Genomic DNA, 19,778 nt, shown 5'->3' with positions numbered 1-19,778 from the left:
CATTTAAATTGACACAAAGAACGCTCAGCTTCAGGCCCTGAGGCTGGATACTACCACGGCTACGCGGTCGTGATGGTATGGCCTACTATCGCGGGTGGTGGGCAGAGAGGCGCTCCGAGCCACACGGTTGTCTGGAATCGGACGTCACCAGGCACGGATGACAAAGCCAGGAAATCATCCGGCTGTTTTGAAGCGTTTTCCCAAAAAATATCCACATAGGAAAATAATCAATTGATTTTTGTTTAACTAAGTAGCTCGAGGAAGTGAGACTTGAACAAGTCCATTTGCGCCGGTTGCAGCAGTGACACGGACACCTGCACCCCGTGGCCGTCTCCGGCACACATCAGCGCGATCTGACCGTCATGGTTCATCCTGATCGGCTCCGTCCGCCTCGGCTTCCCCCACCCGAAGTCGGCGTCCTCGTATGCCCTGAAGCGCGGCGAGCCTGACATGTTCATCAGGCGGTCCGTAGGGCGGCCCGCCCACCTCTCATCTTGCGAACCTCCTCCCGGACTGCCGATGCTGCAGCCGCGAGGGCGAACTCGCCGCGGAGCTCTCGTGCGGGGAGGTTCACGAAACACGGCCAGAGGCACACGCCGATGTACCCCTCCCCGACGGGAGGGTCGAGGCGGTCGCGGGCGTCGGTGAAGAAGAAGAGCAGCACGTCGTCGTCCGAGGCGAACGGCTTGCACCGGATGAAGCAAGTCCATGCCAGCGCGGCGACAGCGGCGAAGGTGGACGGGGGGCGAAGCAGGGGCGACGCGCCGTTGGCTTCGCCGAGACGGACGATGTGCTGCTTGAGGCGTTGGATGTCCCGTTCATCCAAGGTGAACGTACGTCGGGTGAACCGTGTGCGTTCATCTTCGAACCACGCCGGCGGCGCCGTCTGAAACGCGTAAGATTTGTCACGTACGTCACCTACGAAACACTAAAGCACAAGCCGAACATTTGAAATGGCATACCACCGGTAGATTCGGCGCGAACTTTCTCAAGACGTTCCTGGCCAGATCTTCACCACCGGGGAGTTTGACGAGCGAGCGGTCGAAGCACGGTGTCTCAGCCGGTGTCTCGCCCCAACACGCCGTCGCCCACGCCTTGACGAACGTCCACAGCGACCGCCCGTCGACGACCGCATGGTGCACCGTCAGCCCGACCGCCACACCGCCCTCGAAGCGCGTGGCCTGCACGGCCAGAACGGGGGTCGGCAGCACGCCCATGTCCACCTCCGGCACGAGCCGCTCAAGCAAATGCAGGTCGTGCTCCTCGTCGCCGGCGAGGCGGCGGATGTCGGCGTCGGACTCCGCGACAACGAACCTGACGCCGTCGGTGGCCGAGCAGCTGATGGCGACGTCCCCCGTTTCCTCGAGGTAGACGAGCTTGCCGGCGAGCGGTGCAAAGCTGCCTAGAGTCGCGGAGAGGGAGGACCGGAGGGACTGGAGAACGGCGTCAAAGGGCGGCATGTCGGCGCCCACGTAGAGCAGCACGTGCTGCAGCACGGGGAAGACGACCCACCGCGCCTCCAACGCTGTGAGCTTGATCGGCTCCGGCGGTGGCGCGTCCGTCTCCGGCACACTGACATAGTTTGAGTCGATAATTGTCACCGGCGACATGGCGCGTCTCCCTGTGCAAGCAGCGGCGCTAGCTTGTTCCAGTGGATGATAGGAGCTGAGGAGTGAGGAGAGAGGACGGGTACGTGCACGGCGTCTCTTATATTTGCTCCTGTATACTCCCAAGCCGGTGAACCAAAATGAACAGGATGCACATTTCTATTTTCAGTCGATCGACATAACGCAACTTAATTGTGGGGGACATACTCTTTTGAAACTATGTGCACCTGCAAACTCTCATATATATACGGCTCGCGTAGCAGAGGTACTTCGAGAGTGAGCTGTGTGGTCACTCGAGAATCATTATACAAAACTAAATGCAAAAAGGAAAAAAAAGAAATTTCCCAGAATACCCACGAGTGTGCGTATCATATAGTATTAAAGAAGAGAGGAGGAAGAACCCTTCACAGTTATGTTACAACGCTTGTGACAATGCGTTCCGCGGCCATCCACCTATGAACTCTGACTACTCGCCATTCGCCCACTCCTGCGTCGTCGTGAAGGCCAGGCCAACTCTCCTTGCAGTACACCCACCTGCCTCCATACCTTGACTTCGCTCGCAATCCGGTCCAGCAGTTGTGCGAGACAAACTGACGCCCCATCAAAGACGGATGACGTTTCCATGCTTCCACAACTCCCACATGGTAAGAAGGCAAATGGGGCGGATCGTCTTCGAGTGCCGCCCACTTGCGCTCACTATCCTGCAGTGCCTCGTCCGGAGTTGGCGCGCCATGCAGTCCGGAGGCCTGCCCAAAGATGCGAAGGATGGCCTCGCATGCGACCAAGTCTTGCTGCTCGGGCTTGATGAAGATCGTGACGTCGTCAGCAAACATTGAGAGCCGCTGCTTCAACCCCGATCGTGCTAGGGGTGTGAGAATGACTGCCATTGTAGCCTTCCGAAACAGTCTGTGGAGCGGCTCCATGCATAAGATGAACAACATTGGGGAGATCATTTCCCCAGGTATTCCATTCACTGCAATCCTCGTGGTCGATGTTGACAGGATGCCGCAGACCCAAGCTCTCCCCCGTGGTCCAAATCCCATGTGCTCCAATACCTCCAGAAGGAACGGCCACCGTATGGTGTCAAATGCCTTGGATATGTCGAGCTTTAAAAGCACTATGGGCTCTCTCAGGGCATGCATACGACGTATCGTGCACTGCACAAGCATGAAGTTGTCGTGGAGAGACCGTCCGCCACAAACGCACTTTGATGGTTCCCCACTATATGTGGCAGCTCCGCCGCTAATCGAGTTGCCAACACCTTCTCGAAGATCTTGACTGCTCCATGGATGAGTCTCGCCGGCCTATAGTCCTTCAATTCCGCCGCCCCCATCTTCTTGGGCAGGAGGGAAACGATCGCCTTGTTTATTGACGACAGACCGCACATGTCACCACGGAAGAAGTGCTCTAATGCCCGCATGAAATCGTCCTTAATGATGTGCCAACAGGAGGCATAGAACCGCCCCGTGAATCCATCCGGCCCCGACGCTTTATCGAGTGGCATCCCCTTCACTACTTTCTCAACAGGGCCGGCCCTGGAGCATGGGCAGAGGGGCGAAGGCCCAGGGCCCAGGTCGGAAGGGGGGCCCATGATGTAGTACACATATAGTATAGCCCAGTAAAAAAATAGACAAGGGAAAAATTATGATAGGAAGAAAACAAGATGGGCTCGGCCCATCAGATCGCCTGGTAATGCGTAGCGAAGCGTCGCGCACGCAAGTCACAGCCGCTCGATGCACGTATACGTGTGAAACAAATCAATCGGAATGTCTGGCTTTTCCTTTCTTCTCAAAAATAAAAAAATGTGACTTTTCCTATTCGTCGCTCGTCGGTTCTTCTTCGTCGTCTCATTAGCCCGTCGCTCCGTCGTTCCTCGCTCGGTGCCTCAGCCGCTCGTTGCCGCCGCGGCACGTAGCAATCCGACAACTCGGCCTTCCAGCAATACGGCAATACATATGTATGCAAACGCAGGTCCGTACCCAATATCCATGTTCGGATGTTCCTGATCCATTCATCCATCCCCAATTTCAGTAGTTTCTTTAATACGTATATTAAACTATTTATCCATGAGTTCATCCCATGAAGTATCTATTTTTTTATGTATAATTTTCTAATTCAACCTTTCATAGTATGTATTCAACCATCCTAATTTTTTGTCATTATGTGTACATGTTTAGGGTTCTGATCATCCGATCTATAAATTTCTAATTCGTTGTCTATTCTTTGCTTCGTAATATTAAGACATTAGCATGCCATGTTGCTTAAGAAGCATTTGTCGGGTGCTGAAAAAAGAAAAAGAAAGAAAGAAATACATCTAAAAATTCAACCACTGAAGGGCTCTTTGACAAACCATTTTACATCTTCAAGTATTGTTGATGTCAGTGAAGAACATAGGCAAGGAAGTTAATCTCGAGCATGAAAATTCAGATGTTAAGGTCAATGAAGATTGTGAAAGTATACAGAGGAGCAAATAAATTTGTTTCCTATTTGAGATAATCATGTCATGTTTGTTTTATTTTCCATTATCCAACAACTATTGTAGTCAAATTTCAAACTAAAGATGTGTGGTTGAAAGTTTACATTTAGTATTATGCAAGTGAAGTTATATATATATATATATATATATATATATATATATATATATATGTATCACGCAAACACATACATATACAACACACACACACACACGCAAACACATATATATAGGAAAATGGTTGTGTACTCCTGGGAGTACGTACTCCCGCTCCTCATATACCATATAGATGAATCTTTTATATCTTTTTATTATTTTTAACATACTTCATTAATAATTATTAGATACCCAAAATGAGTTTCATGAAAAAATTTAAGTGAGTCTATATATTTTTAAATGTTTACGTATATATTGATATATATTGATGTGTTTGTACGTGAAAAAGGTATATTACAAAAAATACGTCGCAAATGCTATTTTTTTCAACAAAACTCGTATTGGGGTATCTTAGAATATTTAATGAAGTATATTGAGAATAATAAAGAGGTATAATTAATGCGTAAACATTTATGTATATATATATATATATATAGGACTCCTCTTCTGTACTCCTGGGAGTATGTACTCTCATCCTCAATATACCTCATATATAGGACTCCTCTTCTGTACTCCTGGGAGTATGTACTCTCATCCTCAATATACCTCATATACGCATTAATTATACCTCTTTATTATTCTCAATATACTTCATTAAATATTTTAAGATACCCCAATATGAGTTTAGTTAAAAAAATATCATCTGCGACGTACTTTTTGTAATATACCTTTTCACGTACAAACACATCAATATATACGTAAACATTTAAAAATATATAGACTCACTTAAATTTTTTCATGAAACTCATTTTGGGTATCTAATAATTACTAATGAAGTATGTTAAAAATAATAAAAAGATATAAAAGATTCATCTATATGGTATATGAGGAGCGGGAGTACGTACTCCCAGGAATACACAACCATTTTCCTATATATATATATATATATATATATATATATATATATATATATATATATATATATATATATATAGGGGCCCATGTCATCGAGTACGAGTCCACTTCTTCTGCAATCTCATCATGGCTAGTCAGCATCCATCCCTCTGCCTGCAGTGTCAAAATGGCATTCTTCCTCTGCCTGTGGCATGCCTGCCTATGAAAGTATGCCGTGTTTGCCTCCCCTTCTTTTAACTGTAACATTTGCGATCTCTGTCGCGCAATCATGCGCTGCAACGATGCAAGGCCGAGCAATTTCTTCTTCAACAGTTTGCGTAGACTATGCTCCTCCCTTGAGAGTTCTCTACTGTCCATGGCTTGGTCCAGCCTCGCAATGACCTCAAGGGCGATTAAGGTTTGCAACTTCGCATTGCCAATCCACCGATCACTCCACCTTTGAAGGGCCTTGGCTGTGGCCCGCAGCTTGTTGTCTAATGCAAGAAAAGCATTCCCCATCCCGGCAACCCAGCAAGCCGTCTCAACGGTCTCGAAAAAACCCTCCGCCTTAGGCCAAAATGCCTCAAACGGAACCGATTGCCCATGGCCATATCCGCGTGCAAGTCAACTAAGAGTGGGCAATGGTCCAAAACTGCCGATCCTAATGTTGTGAGGAGGCACGCTGGGTGGAGGTCCTCCCAGCAGCTCGACGCAAACACATGGTCGATCTTCTCAAGTGTGGGTCTCTGCCGCTCATTAGACCACGTGTATCTCCTCCCGTTCAAGTATATCTCTCGAAGCTCAAGGCGATTTATCTTGGACCAGAACCTGGCCATCATCCTATGGTTCACCGCATCGTTGCTCTTGTCCTCGGGATTGATCAAGAGATTGAAATCCCCTACCACCGTCGAGGGACCGACATGCAAGTCTCGGATGTCGAGCAGCTCTTGCATGAATTCCACCTTAGCGTCACTGCCCTGTGGCCCATAGACCCCGGTGAGCCACCACTCGGTTCCCTCGATCGACTTCACCAGGGCCGTCAGCATGTTCGTAGTTTGGTGCGGGTTGGATACCGCCACCACCGTGGTGTCCCAAGCGATCAAGATCCCCCCTCGTGTGCCGACGGCCGGGAGGTAGAAAAAGCTCTCTAGTCTATTACCAAGGCAATGCCTGATGATTTCGGATGATACAATTTCTAGTTTGGTTTCTTGGAAGAAAACGATGGAGGGGCACACACTTGCGGCGACTTGGAAGATAGCGTTCCGCCGCGCCGCGGAGTTCAAACCCCAGACATTCCATGCCAACAACTTGGACGGTTGTGAAGCCATCTGGAAGGCCCACCAAGCCACCCGTGCGAGGCAATCAGTGCCCCGCCTCCACCTCCGCTTCGTCGTCCTGCATCGGCAAGATGGATGCATCCCAGCCAAAAAGGGCTAGGATCGCGGCGATCTGCTCGGACGTGAGTGGCTTGGTGAAAAGCTCCGTGTACATGAGAAGTGTTTCATCTGATATTTCCTCGCATTCGTTCGCTAACCACAACCTGCGCATCAACACCCGCTGCTGCTTACAAGCCGCAGACTCCTTGCCGACACCCCTGGCTAGGCGCGCACTCCTCCTACAAATAAATAAATTCACAAGTACATACACTTTCAAACTATTTCACAAGCCTCAGAGCCATATTACCTACAAATATGATTGTCCCCAATGCTACCGTCACGTGTAAAGAATTACATAGACACATTTCACCCAAAAATATTACATAGATACATGTACTACAATAACTACACGAGGAGTTGATGGATGATTCAGTAGTTGCTGCTGCCACTACTGACTTTTCTTTTCTTGAGATGGTATTAGCGAACTGAGACTATCTCACATGATAATGTTCTTTGTGGTGAAATTAACAGTTTTTTCAGCGATGTTCGTTCAGTCGGAGAAGACATTCCCATTGGCTACGAAGGTGCGGGAGAGTATCTTGTGCTACCGAGGCTCAGGTGCTACCATGATACGGGCTCCTGGTCCGTCGGATTCTCATATCGGACGGAATTTGGAAGTTGTTGGATCTGCTGGACCTATGTGTAATTTTTGGACTCTTGAGAGGCTTTTTTGCAATTGTTGCAGAGTTACTGGAGCAATGGGCCATCTGATATGAGAATCTGACGGGCCAGAAAACCGTATCACAGTAGCACCTGAGCCTTGATAGCACTAAATATTTTCCCACGAAGGTGCCTGTATCTTGAGATGATGTGCCAGCCTAGTCTCTTGAATATGCTCATAGGGATAGGATGTGCGTGTGTTCGTTCATATGATGAGAGAATTCTTTATTTAACACTGTCTTAAAATTTGTTGCCTTATTTGACACTCAAAACTTTTTTCTTCCTTGTATAACACTGTGTCTAAATTTTATGCCTTTTATGACACTTCCATCCATCTAAAGCCATAACGGTGTTAAATGACACCTGAAAAGACCTATTTACCCATCGTGTGATAGATGACCTAAATTTGTGTGTATTCAGTGATAGAGGGAACGAACACTTTCAAACTGCTTGTGTGGAGCGTCGCGGTAGGCAACGAGGCTGTGCCTCGGCTTCGACTGGACGCTGGCCGCCTGGCTCCTCTGGATGAGATGGAGTACAACACATAAGCAGATGAGCAATACGTGTGTGCTCGTCGATGCGCGAGGATGGACTTATGCGAGCGATACATGCGTGAGGATGGGCTTGTGCATGCAACATTCCTGAAGATGGTCCTACGGCAAGCTGCTGATACATGGGTGGCCAGCACGCGGGTATTTCAATATGTACGCGTACTTTCCGGCTACAGGCTAATCAGACTGTACGGTTGCCAGCACCCAAAAGCCACGAGCCCAACTAATATGCATGCAAATACTAGCACCAGGCCTGACTATCACGTAAGAGTACGTGAGCAACCTAATATGTATGTACCTGCTCCCACCTACCATGGTTTATTTTGGTACCTGCTTCCACCTAACGCTGAGCCGCGTAGAATCAAAAAACCTGGTTCTCAAAAAAAAAAACCTCCTGCCGAGTCCCCCACCCGCCCCCACGCACTCCAGGGCCTAACCTCCCGTCGCACCCAAGACAAACGAACGAAAAAAATCTATGAAAATAAACCAGCGAAAACAAACCGGCGAAAATTAACCAGCAAAAACAAACCATAATATCTATATTTGTATACAAGGCCACAAACTCAGATTACAGGTACCAATGTAAAATTTAATACCTGCTTTACAAGTTAACTTTTCTTCTTGTTTACCAGGATCATTAATACTTTACATGCATGCAAAGAAACTGAGTGAAGGAAGTAGCTGGCTATCATTATGACTACATGCATGCAACTATTAAACAAGTTGTTAGTACGAAAAAATATCATTAACTTTGCCTCGATTACTGTTGGTGGCCTTGTATAGATGCAAAATGTATATTTCATAGTGACCTTGTATATAAAAATGGAGGGAGGACCATATTGTCACCCCGCAACGCCCTGGTTGACACAAATCAGATTGTTATGATAGATCCATACAGCAAGGGTTCCAAGGGGAAATTTAGTAAGTTTGAACACACCGTCAAATCTATGAAACACAATCTTCCATTTTGGTGATCTTCCATTTTGCATCATTACTTGTTGAAAGTTTTTCACAGAACCAAAGAGATGCACTATGCATTTTGGATCAATGGTTTAAATTATAGCAGTTGCGCTTAAAAGAACATAATTAATTCAAGACCATAATATCTGACAATGTATTTAATTCAAGGTAGATCCTATTAGCTATAGTGTCAACCAAAAAAGTTTTTCACAGAACCAAAAAGATGCACTATGCATTTTGGATCAATGGTTTAAAATATAGCAGTTGCGCTTAAAAGAACATAATTAATTCAAGACCATAATTAAGATCTGACAATGTATTTAGTTCAAGGTAGATCCTATTAGCTATAGTGTCAGAACAAAAGGCAAATCAGTAACCTGTTCCATAAAAGGTAGATGCAAATTATATGGCTTTCACAGAACTGAAGAAAAGGTTTGGTTACATTGAAGTGAGCAACGAACACATACCAGAATTATATGGCCTTCAATCAATCAGATTTGCACCATTTCTCAATCAGATTCGTACCTATCAATGATATGACAAAGAGCAGTTTCACCACCCTACAGAAGAGATGGTGCAGAAGCAAATGGTTAAACGATTATGATAAGACAGTGTAAAGCAACTGAATGATAAACTATGATAAAACTTCAAGTAAACTACCATCGTGTGCATGCGCCATCTCTCTTGCTTTCATCTTGCATCAACTCTCTCCATCGGAGTCAGGTTTTCTTTATGCTTCTTCCAGACCTCAAAAACACCATGGCCAGACACAAATAGGAAATTATTAATCATATGGTCCCACCAATTTCTTAAAGATACTTCCAAAATTTAGTGATGATGCAAAATTATTCATCATCAACTACCCCCCAAACCTGCTATTCCAAAAATTATTGAAAACAGGCAACAGTCATTTCATGTCAGTTCTCTGCCATTCCATAGGTGCGTATGGGTAATTCAAAAAGCAAGGCCGGTGAACATCAACGAGAAGAGGACGTAACTACAGGTATGAAGCACTCTACCAGTGATACGTGCATTTCTGACAGTGACAAACTTTATGCATAATGTGTTGCAGGCCTTACGAGCGGGAAAAATGTTGAAGAATACAATGCAACCATCATACCCGTAGATGAAAAAGTTGACGATAGTTACGCGACGGAACCCGGTATAATTCTGTGTGAAAAATACTAAGAAGTGGTGCCTGACGTGCATTTCTGACAATGACAAGTTGTATGCATAATGTGTTGCAGGCCCTACGAGCGGGACAAATGTTGAAGAATACAATGCAAGCATCGTACCCGTAGCTGAAAATGTTGACGCTATTTACACGACGGAACCAGGTATAAGACTATGTGAAGATTTCTGAGAATGTTGCCTGCATACTTTGTCGCCTATGTATCATTGGTCTTGTATTCATCCTGACTACAACTCTACAGATGGATCAAGGCCTGGAGACCATCATGATGCTTCGTTGTCGACTCCGAGTAATCTAACACTCAATTATGGCACTTATGTAGCACAAGATTCTTATGGTGCAGACTCGTCCGCGTTTCATGTGACATAGTTAATAATTGAGACCGTTCACCTTCATGTACAACATACAACATTATTTGTTGATTGGTAATTTGTAGGGCGGGAACCTTTAAACGGCGGGATGCGGTCGTATTATGAGAATAATAATGATGGTATGACGAAGCTACGAGATGATACTCAAGGTATTCCTAGGCATGCTTATCGACCTTCCAAACCGACGTCTTCGGTAGCGGATCAGTGAGGTTTATGGGCTTTCTGATTTTTACTTATAACATGATGCAGACGACACAACTTCCGAGCAGCATGAAACTAGAGCTGTATTTAATGAACGCAAAAAATACACTGTGGAAACAAGGGAGCAGTTCAACGCACGGAGGCGTGCGGCTTATCAGAAGAAAAAAAGAGGAGGATATTGTCAGGTTATGAGAGGATCAGCCTTCCCTTGCAAAATCTGGTGAGTTGTTTAACGTAAGTTTGCTGGCTACTCTTAGGTTGATGTGCAGAAGTATAGTATGGAAGGTATTCGTTGTAGTAACCTGAATGTGATCTAAGTGATTTGTAAACCCCACCCGAATATATCTGGCCTGAGTAAACATAACCTGAATACGCATAAGATGAACAGATAAACCTATTGCTCATAATTTTTTTTGTTCACTAACTCTCATACTTGTGGTACATATGGTAGACCATAGGGATCTTATCAATGCACGTAGGCGGGCGTCTTATCGCAATAACAAGTCAGATGGTTTAAATAACCAACAAGACGATGGGCAGTCTGTTCGCCGCCGGACTCTATGTGATATCACAAATGTTCAAGAAGATGGGCAGATAAACAAACCCACACGAGATTATCATCAGATGAAAATTGATCTTGGTCCCCTTAGTGTTTCAAGTAAGACTATTTTATGATCATCTACTGTTTGTACATATGTATTCATGTTTCAGCCATTTAAATAAATACTAACCAAGCTTGTTGAATCAGATAATCCAGCTAGCTCGGACTATACATCAGTCTCACCTAATGATGCAACATACCCTCGTGAAGCTACTGTCACATAGGGTGTCATTTGTGTGAAAGATAAACAAGGTAAATTGATTTTACCTTCTCCGTGATCGTTTGATGTCAAGTTGTGTTTTTTCCTTTGGCTTTTTAGAGAATGACATGAAAGGCACCATTAGATGACTTGAATGACACCAAAGAAAACACGCGAAGAACAGAAGAAGATCGCAAAAGAGACCATAGAAACGCCCTAAGGAGGGCTGCCTATCGGCGGAAAAAACATCGAAATGTCCGAGATGAAAATGCACAGGTCCTTCATTTATCAGGTAAGCTTAAAATGTTTTAACCATTATAGTCAGTACCGTCATAACCATTAAGCATTAATATGTTTGGACAACTTTGGTTCACCAGACAACCCAACTAACTCTAACTATACATCATTCTCGCATGATGCGTCAACATTTCCTGCTATAACTACGGTCACATCTGGTCTCATTAATGACAATGATCTACAAGGTAATCATATTGTGCCTACTCATATAGCAATTGCTGGCATGGTTCTGTTTTATTCTCTAATTTTCGGGAATGTCCTGAATGACACCAGATGTAATCTTGAATGACACCCAAGAAACAAAGCAAAAAACGGATGAAGAACGCAAGAGAGAACATAAAAACGCCCAGCGGTGAGCTGCTTATCGGAGGAAAAAGGATAAGCTTATCGAAGATGAAAACAAACATCCACTTTCGACATCAGGTAGAAGCTTACCTTGAGTTTCACTTTCGACATCAGGCCCTAATATCCTTGATGACACTACCCCCACACGCCTTAAAAGAAAATTGTTCTAACTATGTTTTGAAAACATTGTTCAACCAGCCAACCTGAATAGCTCCAGCATTACAGAATTATTGCATGAGGAAGCAACATTTCCCCCTTCAACTTTACACGCGTCTGGTGTCACCCATAACGTTGTTCTAGCTAGGAGGCAACGTGACAATGAGCGGAAATGTAAATTAACAAACGAGCAAAGGGAGCAGAAAAACGCATGTAGCCGAGCATGTTATCAGAAGAAAAAGGACGAAGTAACAGTGGATGTCAGAGAAACACTGAATGAAAAACTACGATAGAAGTGCGTGCAACGCCGCAAAAGCATGTCGGTGATTGAGAAGGGGGAGTCCCATGTCCGCAACGCCGCAAAAGCAACGTCACAAAAGCATGAAAGAAGGAAAAACACCCCGTGCAAAGAATGCATCGCAATCCCATTTCCAGACCTAGCAAACTCAACCTCTGAATGTCCTGCTTCCCCAAGCCACGCATCACCCGTCTCTCGGGCTGCGGAAGATGATTCATCTGATGGCGACCCTAGGACAAACATGCCGAGTTACACTGTCGATGCTGATGGTATGAAATTGCTATTGTCACTTTCTTATGCTCATTCTCAGCAACCCTGTTCTAACATGATGTTGTCTATTGTCACATTCGGCACGACGACAATGCAGAAGACATCGATGTATTCCTAAGCGGCACCATGCGCGATGAGCCGACAGCATCCGACTTGATGGATGAGGAGTACTACATGTTTCACAACAAGGTATGGTCAACTCTAAACTAGGACATTGTGGAGCTTTATTGTAGTTAGAATTATTAGTTATTATTGTTTTGAACGTTGTGTTTCAACAAATGCCCGTAGGATCCGATAATGACATATTAGATGATGACGAGGAAGCGAGCATGTCTAGCGCTAAACCTAGCAAGATTGATCCATTTGACAGTGTCTACTCAAACATCCCAGACAGCACTCACATCCTGAAACTCGCCGAAAACTTCAAACACTACAAGGCCAGGAAGTTTGTGTCTGAGATTGGTGGGTTCTGCTGTCGCAATGGCTAGATCGAACTTAAGCAACTGGAACCAATCCCAGAGCTGATGAGGCTATGGTCCAGCATGGATGTAGATTTTATACATTTTCGAGAGAACACACGGTTCTTCAACGGGCATTTCGCCTTCACAACCCTTGGCGTTAGCCTTGATGAAAGCTACACAAACATGAAGTCTGGGGTGTACACATTCCGGGCACACGGCACCATCTACTACAATGTGCATTCGTTCGGGCCTAGCTCCCGTCCAGAACATCTGCAGTTGTACTTCTATGATGACGACCCAAACCTAACTCATCGTAAGGTGGCCACCAAGCAATTAGACCAGGATGTCGTGAAGAGGTTAGTAGACATACTCAAAGAAAACAACAATTCAGGAGTTTGGGTGTACACAAGGACAACCTCGATGATTATAGGATAGACCTAAACACCGATAAGAGGCTTGACCAAAGAAGATATAATAGACCGGTGTCATCTGAGGTCGCTGCAATTTGGGTTGAGGGCAATGACCTAGCAAAAAGGTTTGACCGGAGGATAACACTTTGTGGTAACAACAACAAAAGGCATAGTATACGTGTGACCTCAGGAGCATATGACCCGTTGTATTATCCCTTATTCTATCCAAGGGGGGAGCTAGGTTGGCATCCGAAGCTACCTAAACGTAATGTTTCTTGGGAGGTTGTACAACATCCTCGACTGGGCCATGATGATGAGGAGGATGCAGGTATGTCGTTTGTGTCCCATTTTGTTACAAATAATATCTTATTTCTCAAAAGAATGCTCATGCTATGGTACTCAAACATGTGCAGAGGGGAATAGCAGGTTATGCATCTCCGTGAGAGACTACTACTGTTACATGCTGCAAACACGGCCTGCGATCTTCAATTCCATATTCTGTGGAGCACGCCTGCTGTAGCAATGGGCGGTTGACACGTACATCAAAATTAAGAGTTGTCGGTTGAGGTGGTACAGGAAGAACCAGACGCAGATCTGTGCCGACTTGTATAAAGGAGTTGTTGATGCGATCACATCGGGGGAGACGCGAGCAAGCACTGTTGGGGTAAGCATAGTGCTCCCTGGGACTTACCCTGGTGGCGACCGCGACATGAAGAAGAGACATATGGATGCCATGGCAATTGTCCATACATACGGGAAGCCTGACATCTTCTTGACCATGACTTGCAACCCTAAATGGGAAGAGATAACGAATGAGTTGCTTCCTGGTTAGACGGCGCAAGACCGACCTGATATTGTGGCTCGCTTGTTCTACGGCAAACTAGAGGCTATGAAAGACATGTTGCTCAAGAAGCATATCCTGGGTGTTGTTGTTGCTTATGTATACGTAGTCGAGTTCCAAAAGAGGGGCCTCCCCCACGCACATTTTTTGTTGATCATGGATTCAACATATAAGTTTATCGTCCCGGAGCAGTATGACCGACTCATTTCTGCGGAGCTCTGAGACAAGCAGAAGTATCCGAAATTGTATGCATTGGTGGTAAAACATATGATGCATGGACCATGCGGTGCTCTCAACCTGAAGAATGTTTGCATGCAAGATAATGAATGCAAGTGCAGATACCCGCGGCCGTTCAATGAGAACACGGTACAAGGCAAGGACCCATACCCAGTTTATCGACGTAGAGACGATGGAAGACGTGCTAAGGTCCGAGGGAAAATGTTGGACTACCGATGGGTTGTGCCATATAACCCTTACCTTCTACAGATGTTTAATTGCCACATCAACGTTGAGGTCTGCTCTAGCATAAACGCCGTCAAATACATTTATAAGTACATTTATAAGGGTCATGATAAGGCTTCTTTCAGCATCGACCAGCCCGACGCCGATGGTAACATTGATGAGATCAACAGATACGTTGACGCAAGATGGGTCATCCCTTCGTAGGCTATGTGGAGGATATTTGGCTTCCCACTGTGCGCCAATTACCCGCCTGTCTTGCAGTTGCCTCTTCATCTCCCGAATATGCACAGGGTTGCATTCAATGCACAGGCTGACTTGAAGAATGCTGTCTCCTCCGAAAATGCTTCAAAATCCATGTTAACGGAGTATTTCAAGGCTAACGAAGAACACCCTTGGGCAAGTCATATATTGTACAAGGATTTTCCCGGAAGCTTCACGTGGGAGAAGAGAAAGAAGTTCTAGAAGCGGCGGGTGGAGCGTTTTCAAGTAGGTCGTATCGTGAGGTGCATCACATCCCTCGTGCACATGTCCCCTCAGGCTGGGATATCTAGCGTGACACGGGGTCAAATGTAGAGAGGAAAGACGGTTGGGGTACCAGCAACTATGAGATTCTGCGGGCAGAACAACATACTAGCATGTTGGTGCAAACTTTGATTATCAGTTGCCGGAGATGGTCGTGAAGCATATCCAAGCATGGGACAAGAAGCCACCACCACCTTCAAAGGACCAAGCATGAGGAGTCTACAGTGTTATTTATATATCTTAGTATGTTAGTTGTTGCATTGCTCCTTATGAGCATTTATCAATGTAATCGTTCGGAGTCAAATAATGAATGGTGATTATTTTGCTTGTTTTCTCTTATTTATGCTCGATGACAATGTGATTTTCAATTTTCTTTTATTTATCCCAGCAAACATGCTATTGTCATTTTCTTTTATCACTACACGTTGAGAAGAACAGAAGATTGTCTTAAGTTGCATGTTTGTTCTCAGCCCCATGACATGTTTTAGCAATGGCAGCATCGATACAAGTGCTTACTCGCAAACTATTTAGATAGCAAAAAAATGTATGCCGATATATTTAGAACTGAACGATATACATCCTAGGGTTGAACTCCGTTTCAGTTTTATTTGGTGCAAGATTAACTAACTTCCGTCCCACTACAAATTCGTCTCAGTTAAAAATAATAGTTCGAATGACTCTGTACACGATATTAAAAATAGATGTAATTACGTTGCTGAGACACCTACACCATTGTCCAGCTAGCAAGCAATTTTGATAGAGCTGCTCACGGTTCTATCAAAATATTTAGTGCGTGTTGTTGATGCTTCAAAATAATTTAATATCTAGAAACTGTGGTTTTTAGAATTTACTGCCAAACACAGCAATTACGAAATCAGAAAAGGCTGACTAAAGAAACATTTTAAATTATATTTCTCGACATGAAGCCATCATTGGCATAAAGCCGACACACAAACAAATTTCGACTTATGTTCACAATTTCATTTCATTTCATTTGAAGTATTAATAAATCCTTAAAAAACTCTGGGTTGCATAATAACTCAATGCTTTGTACTTATGTTCAGCACAACTTATTTGCAAAATGAAACAATATCCTGTCTTTATGACGTCAAATTGCACGCAATCAAGGCAAAGTATACTTTGTTACACACATAAGGAAAATAAACTTATCTTATTCAAGCATGAGACGTAACATTGGTGCATTAATGGAATATATATATTACATGACTACCCTTACGGTAACAGGGTATCTCCTTCATTATATTGAGATCCACAATTATTGTGTTACTAAAAGTAAATAAACAGTAATTATTTGGATAGTCGCCTCGATTGGAATCAGATCCTTATTTGTTTGATTACTATAAATAATAAATTGTGTTTATTAAGTTGTCTAAGATTGATCAATCTTTATTTGGTTTCCAAAGATTGATCAAACTTTCTATTGGACAACTAGAGCCCCAAAACTAATTTTTGAAAGTTATTGCTTTTCCCGCCGCCCACTATGGTAATATATAAATGCCACGCACCACCATACACGAGCCTCCATATTTCTACACAGGTTCAACAATATCATCTACATCCTCTACGACTATGGTGATCTCTTACAACTTGACAAGAACTAGGAGGGTGATGGTAAATCCGCCGGCTCCTATCATCCCTCATGTAGAAATCCCTCCGATGAACAGCCAAGATCTATCAATCATCATGTACGTTGATTTGCCATCGCGCTCGTTTATTTATCTCATATATTAATTCTATGCTATGCAGGAACTTGACTTTCCATAACGTTGACATGGAGCATATATAACATAATTGTTGGATCATTCGTGCTAAGGTGTTGTGGAAGGCCCAGATCAAGGAGAATGCAATGAGAAACCAATACCTTCGTTGTATACTACTTGATCAGGATGTAAGTCATTACTCATCACCACATATAGCACTTTTTTTAGTATGCAGATGTGTTAACGAGTTTCTCAACCTGATTTTTTAATGATAAAATATTATTAGGGAACAAAGATGGAAGCAATTGCCTACATCAACCAAGCATTCAGCTTCAACGCCGTGCTGCAGACCGGGATGACATATGACTTCACTTCCGTCGGATTCAACCCCACGGAAATGCTAGATGGACATTTTTGGTATATATGCATGGAGTTTGTCATCGCACTACATTCTAGGACCGAGGTTAGCATGTCGGCCCACAGGATATCATCGACAATTTGTCCACCGTGCTTCCCACAGCTCGGGGCCATATTGTCGCTACGGGACAAAACCATCACTGGTGCAGCACCTTCAGCTTTGTTATTGCACATTAGTCCATACATAGCATTGTCTCATTATGATTACATTTTTTCAGATGTTGTTGCTATTCTTGTCTATGCTGGTAAGATACAACATCAGTGGGATTCAATATATAGACGACATGTCCCTTTCGTTGAGATTGGCCTCATGAATTTTCGATAAGCTCCATTCAGTATATGAGATTTTCATATGGTTATTTTAATTTTACTATTGTTCCCTACGCCTAACATTTGTTTTTGTATGTAGACGGGAGATAATTTTTCTACGCCTAAGTCAGGAGCATGTTCGTCGTCACTTGTACCATTTGCAACGCACAGAAAATCTCTTCGAGAAGATTGATGTTACTTACGTACAGTTAAATTGGGGGGATCAATGCCTGCAAACTATGAGGGAGAGCACATTCTTCTTCTCTCCTGAAATTAATGATGATGATCATTATCTACAAGGTAGGGTTTCTAAAGTATTTTTAATTTTGTGTCATTGTGTTATTTTATGTAATTCTGTAATAAAGTTGTCATTATTACTAACACTTATTTTTATCAAAGATATCCACGAATCCAGCCTGATGACTTATGACGAAGCAATTTCTTATGTCAATGATTGCGTTCAAGCCAGGAAAAATGGACGCTAGAGTAATTTGTGTATCAACATGGTGCATGCAACATTTCGTTGCCAAATGTCGTTATATCTCTTTTTGGTTTAATAGTGTATTATAATCAATAAAATAGTATGATCAAGTGTCAGCATTTTTGCTTGTCAACTTATAGTGATCCCCTTTTGGCATTATGCTTCAATGTATGATACACGTACTCCTATTCAAATATTTGGTTTTATACAAAGGTGAATTGTTTCTTTTCGCTAGGAATGATAAAAATATATTATGCAATCGGAAGATATTATTCACTCATAAATTCTGAGAATGATCTGGTACGTCCGCAAGATCTGATACATCCACAACATTTCCTAATTACAAACAAATGGCATTAATTAAATGGCTTTCGATATTTGGAAGGCAATATTAAGTCTCCATAAATATGACACACACACACACACACACACACACACTTATTGGCTGGTGAATAGGCTACGCCCGTTCCTCAATGAGATCATTTCAGAAACGCAAAGTGCGTTCATCCCGGGGAGACTGATCACAGACAATGCCATAATAGCCTTCGAATGCTTTCACAAAATCCAGCACAGCAAAAACCAGAGGGACACCTATTGTGCCTATAAGTTGGACTTGGCAAAGGCCTATGATCAGGTTGACTGGAACTTCTTGGAGAAAGCACTCCAGAAGATGGGTTTTGACCCAAGGTGGATTAACTGGGTGATGATTTGTGTAAAATCAGTGAGGTATACAGTCAGATGCAATGGTGAATTGCTGGAACCATTCTACCCTTCGAGAGGCCTCGGACAAGGTGACCCGTTAAGCCCCTATTTATTCCTTCTTGTGGCTGATGGACTTGCTACCTTGCTAACCAGAGAAGTGGCCGCAGGGAGCATAACCCCAATAAAAATTGCGCGGGGGAGCCCGGGAATATCGAACCTGCTCTTTGCAGATGACAGTCTCTTGTTTTTTAAGGCATCGACGGAACAAGCAAGTAAAGTGAAGGATGTCCTCAACACATTCCAAAAAGCAACCGGCCAGCTGCTCAGTCAGGATAAATGTTCACTTTTATTCAGTGAGGCGTGCCCGAGTCTAGAGCGAGAAAGCATAATGAACACACTGGGAGTGGTTTCTGCCTCCTTTGAGAGCAAATACCTTGGGCTCCCAACCCCAGAAGGAAGGATGAAGTATGAAAAATTTGTTCCAATCATGGACAAATTCAGGAAGAGATGCAATGACTGGAATGAGAGGTTCATGTCCCAAGCAGCGAAGGAAGTGAATGTCAAATCAGTTGCACAAGCCCTGCCAACCTACCCCATGGGAATATTCAAGTTTAATCAAAGCTTCTGTGAGAAGTATGAGAAAGTTATAAGAGACTTCTGGTAGGGGGATAAGGAAGATAATAGAAAGGTTCACTGAATGTCTTGGGATAACATGACAAAAGCAAAGAGGAATGGAGGGATGGGCTTTCGAGACACTCACCTGTTTAACCAAGCACTCCTCGCTAGGCAAGGGTGGATGATTTTGCAAAACCCTGACAGTCTTTGTGCACGTATACTAAAGTCAA

At 44.1% G+C, this 19,778-nt stretch overlaps 1 protein-coding gene and 1 pseudogene across 1 annotated transcript; one reads left to right on the top strand and one right to left on the bottom strand.

Annotated features, from left to right (window-relative positions):
* Positions 1-231: 231 nt before the first annotated feature.
* On the bottom strand, positions 232-1,610 carry LOC125540139 (annotated as a pseudogene).
* Positions 1,611-13,149: 11,539 nt separating this feature from the next.
* On the top strand, positions 13,150-17,766 carry LOC125538222. The gene is made up of 4 exons (XM_048701496.1): positions 13,150-13,424; positions 13,761-13,806; positions 17,138-17,212; positions 17,311-17,766. The coding sequence occupies exons 1-4, from the start codon at positions 13,150-13,152 to the stop codon at positions 17,764-17,766; spliced, it is 852 nt and encodes a 283-aa protein (XP_048557453.1).
* The last annotated feature ends 2,012 nt before the right edge of the window (positions 17,767-19,778 follow it).

This window comes from Triticum urartu, chromosome 2 (genome assembly GCF_003073215.2).
Source record: "Triticum urartu cultivar G1812 chromosome 2, Tu2.1, whole genome shotgun sequence".
NCBI lineage: Eukaryota > Viridiplantae > Streptophyta > Magnoliopsida > Poales > Poaceae > Triticum > Triticum urartu.
Note: the sequence above shows the minus strand (reverse complement) of the source record. Positions and strands in the feature narration are given on the sequence as shown.